Source organism: Solanum stenotomum, chromosome 8 (assembly GCF_019186545.1).
Source record: "Solanum stenotomum isolate F172 chromosome 8, ASM1918654v1, whole genome shotgun sequence".
Taxonomy (NCBI): domain Eukaryota; kingdom Viridiplantae; phylum Streptophyta; class Magnoliopsida; order Solanales; family Solanaceae; genus Solanum; species Solanum stenotomum.
The window spans coordinates 33,892,705-33,897,476 of record NC_064289.1 but is presented as its reverse complement, the minus strand read 5'-3'; the positions used below and the strand labels follow the sequence as shown (position 1 = coordinate 33,897,476).

Here is a 4,772-nt window from a genome sequence, read left to right as displayed (position 1 = left end):
GTCACTTGGTCATTTGATCGATTTAAATGTAAGTTTTAGTGTCTTGAAGCTTTTGAAATTTTTACGGTCAGTTTTGATAAAAAAGTTTCAGAAATAACCTTAGAATCATATTCTGACAATTTCATCAACTTTGTAGGGGTCAAATTGGGCTAGTAGCATGGTCGGCATGACTAGCGAGTCTTTCAATACGAGTCCGTGCGATTAGACATTTTAACTTCCAAGCAAATACCTAAGTTTGATTGTTGTCAAAATCTTAGTAGACGAGCTCGAATGAGAATTGTGCTCGCTGAGTTAAGTTTGGAAGGTTGAGTTTGGCCTCGAACGACCCGTTGTTTAGATCTCGAGGCCTTCGGACTAATTATGAACCCCTTGTGGATTTTGGCTTGAAATTAGGTTCGATATGGGACCCATATTCTATCAAGACGACGTCATATGGAAATTATGTTTCCTCCATTCAGTCCAAAATGTAATTTTTAATTGGTTTTCGTATCTCATTTGTATGTACAGTCTTTCGAACCAATCCTCTTTCTAGTTGGGGGAGGGGGGGGGCGGGGGCTTACGCCCCTAAAAATAGATTGGTTGGCTAGGCGACCTAGATTGATTGTCACTCTTGCGAGTTGAGCTGAGAGTTGATTGGATATGAGACTTATTTGGGCTTGGAGCCTGACTTTAGGTTAGTGTTACTCTTCTCTTAGTGGACTTAGATATTCTACATGTCTTTCGAGCGTACAGGGATTCATTCAGATTTTGCTTAAACATGCACATGAGTGTACCTTATGGGCTTATGGAGCTCAAGTTAGGTTTAGTTTAGCAATACTTTTGTTTTTAGTACTCGTGTTATACTCTACATCTTTTCCATGATGCATGTCTTATTACCAGCTACTAGCAATGATTATTTGTGTCATGTATTGCAACATTTGGGTATCAGAGATGAGGATGAGCACTTGGCATCTCGGATCAGTATGTCTCTTTGTGTGTATAAATTAAGCTATTATTTTTCCTTTGAGATGGATTATTGTGTTCCCCTTTTGGGACTTCTATTTTCACATAAAATAGCTTTGTACTCATGATTTCTAGTTTCTGAGAGGATTTCTTAAAAATATAGTTTTTGTTTTTCTTCTGTTTATGTCTTATTCGTATTGCTAGTGTTATTTCTTTTTAGTTCTACCCTTATACTCATTACTTGTCGTTTTGAGTAAAGGTTAACTTACCTACTGGGCGGTTATACTAGGTACTATAATGACTCGGGAAATCGGGTCGAGACAAGTAATATCACATACTGTTGTTATTTATTCTAAGATTTAGAGTAGAATTTTATAATACTTGATTAGTTTTTATATTATCTTAATAATTTTTCATATTTCAACATTTCTTATTTTAAGAACAAATAAGTCAAAATCAAATAAAAGTATTAACTTACATGGTTGTGTTTCTATAGAGAAAACATTTTATATAATATATTTTAGTGTAAAATATCATAGTTATAGGCTATACCTAAGCTCCCTCATTTTTTTTTTGTGAGGGTTCGATCCTCCACATCATAATCCCTTCCCCAAATTATCCTTCCACACCCCAGTTTTTTATTTATTTTTTCAAAAGTAATCTCTTTCTTTTAATGAGAAAATTTTTACCAATGAACAAATGTGATGATACAATTATCAATTTTGAATTATAAACAATTAAATTAAACCACAAGACATGAAGTTTTTTAACTTAATAAAGCCAAAAATTTTATATAATATTGGTGGGGTTTGGATCTTGTTCATTAATATTGTTTAGTGATATGTCATCCAGCAAAGTCACGACATCATCATTATTCCAATTTAGTAACTCAATCAATGAAGGACTTTCTTGAATGTCACTAGAGTAGTTCTGGGAGTTATTCATTTGAATTAATGTACCCATTGGGGGGATCTCCTCTGAAAGGTTCATTTGTGGTGTCATTGGAGAAGGCACTGAAGCATATAATGGAGGATCTATAATTGATGAAGGCATCATAGAAGTCATTGTTGTTGAAGGCGTGGATTGAGGGACATTGGATGTAGACCCCTCATTGCCAACATTCTTTTTCATTGCTTCACATACCAGTTCAAGGTTCTTCTTGATCACGTAACTTAGATCTTTGAGATCGTAAGGCTTCATGTCTAAGGAAATAGTTTTTCTATTCAACACTTCATGCATCTCATTCGTAATTTCCTTTACCCTATTTTCCATTTTTCCCTTTAGTAAGTTTTTCTCCAACTTCTTTATTCTTTTCTCGGTGAATTCATCTCTTGTCATCATATTTTTTGATCTCTCTGACGTTGCCAATTCTTTAAAATTTAGAAAGGTGTTGATTGCAGCACCATGATTGGGAAACACCTTAGGTTCATCACTATAAGGATTATAGATGTTGACAGCCATTTCAACTTCACAGAGAGTCATGAGTTCTTGTGCCTTTTTCAACAACCCTATGTGTCTTTTCTTGTATGAGATTTTTCTATCAGTTTTATTTTCAATCAAAGCAAATATTACTTTGTTTCTAGGCATGGCTAAAGAGGAGGAATATGAGGATGTATGTGTTTGTTCAGGAATGACTTTGTTTTGGTTCTTGTTCTTGTTCTTGTATTTGCCTAAGATTGACCCATATATATATATATATATATATATATATATATATATATATATATGAAAAAATTGAATTCTGAAATTTTTGGAGTAGTTTGACTTAGATAATTTTTTTATTGTCAACAATAACTATTTTGGAATAATTTTAAATAAGGGTGTATCATCTTGAATTATATGTAGTTTTTGGATCCAATCTTATACTAGCCAAGCTTTTTGGGTCAATCTTTTTATAAGGAAAAGAATTAGTGTTGTTTAAATTTGAATAAGTAATATCCACAAAACATGGTCATAAGTTTATAGCAAATATATGTCTTATAGTATTACATAAATATGTTTTCCAATTTTGGAAAAAGTTATGTTTAGTAGAATATTTATACGACTTTGAAATATTTTAAAAATTAAATTTTACTTAATTGCCATTTTATTATTATATGATACGCACCAACCTATTACATGACTTTCAATGAAAAAAATTTCTAAATTAGTTTTGAGGTTAATCAATATTCCAGAATTGTAAAAACAAAACTAATCAAAATAATGTGTTAATAGAAAAAAAATGTTATTATTTTAAAGAAACGTTTTAAATAACCCACCAGTAGGTACGGTAACCTGTAACATAGAACGACAAGTAATGGGTAGAAGGATAGAAACAATGGGAAAGCAAAAAATTAAATATAGAAATAGAAGATAAAGCGGAAGTAAGCCAAAATATAAATACAATAAGAGGATCCCTCCCAGAACGTAGAAGTCACAGGTATAGAAATGCTAAACAAAAGAGTAGAAGTCCCAAAAAAGGACCCAAAATACAACGACTTGTCCCAAAATCGAAAGGCTAGCCAACAAAATACAAATGGACACAAGTAAATTCCAAAGCGTCATGTGCCTACCCTTTCCTTTGGATCTAGCAACTTTATTCTCGATATAAACATTGGTAACTGGTGTTCACACCTGCATCACAAAATAGATCTAAAGGGTACTATGAGTACCCAAACAGCATGTACTTAGTAGGCATCATAGGTCGACTGTTTAATAGAAGTAAACTAAATATAAAATGCAAATATTAAACAGACACAGAGGTCAAACAATGGGAAACAAAAAGGAAGGCACAAGAGTGTACTCTAAATTGATAAGAAATAAGTACAACTAGTTAAACTTAACTAGATGCCCATAAGCCTAGAAGGTACACTAGTGCGCAAGCTTAAGAAAAACCTGGACAGACCCCCATAATCTCGTAAAGTACACATAATAGCTAGAAATTAATAAGAGAATTTGAGAATAGGACAAGAACTTCCACAACCTCTCCCAAACTACAATTGTGGAAAAGGAATCAAATAATAAAACAAAATCACTCAGTTAGAACTTGAATGATGTCAAATGGTAGATCAAAATTAAAACTCCTAGTTAGAACTTGAATCGGATCCAAGGGAAATGTAAGATAGGACCTCTCTATCAGAACTTGGATCGAATGGACTTATAATAGAGTCACCTAGTCAGAACATAAATCGCGTTAAAGGGAAATATAAGATAGGACCTTTTTGTCATTATTTGAATTGGATCAAAGGGAACATAATCACACAGATAGGATTTAGACCGACCAAAGGGATGATACAAGAGGGGACTGAACCCGGCTAAAAGAGATGCACCAGGAGCCTCAAAACAGGAGCAATAATAAGCTAAACATGCTCTAACAATAGAAAACATAATATAATGACTCCAATATACCTTTTCCATCACAACTCTGGTTAAAGGAAAGGCACAAGACCACCTTAGACTTTCCAGGGACCCACTCCTACTCATACTCCATAAGTAGATGCTAAATCACTAGTACACCCACAATAACCCTTGTACACACCATGTCATTCTAGAGGATAAAACAAAAATACAAAAGAGCAAGCTAAGCTAAGTACTCTCCTAATTATCATACCCCAATCCGTTGTATAAGTCTACAAGGAACTAAGTTTTTGTAACACCCCAAAAAATTCCAAGCTAAGACCCAAATCATTCTATTAAACCTTATACCTCTACTCTTAAAATGTGAATCGTTCAAAGTAAGTATATGAGCTTGAACGAGGTGATGCCTTACTTGTTAAGGTGTATTAAGGACATTTACCAAGGGTACCAAAAGTTATATAGGTTCATAAGGGACCTGAAATACCATGGCTAGT

General features: G+C 33.6%; 1 protein-coding gene across 1 annotated transcript; it reads right to left on the bottom strand.

The window, feature by feature from the left end:
• Positions 1-1,731: 1,731 nt before the first annotated feature.
• LOC125873730 (agamous-like MADS-box protein AGL80) lies at positions 1,732-2,403 on the bottom strand. The gene has a single exon (XM_049554600.1). The coding sequence runs from the start codon at positions 2,401-2,403 to the stop codon at positions 1,732-1,734; it is 672 nt and encodes a 223-aa protein (XP_049410557.1).
• Between the last annotated feature and the right edge of the window lie 2,369 nt (positions 2,404-4,772).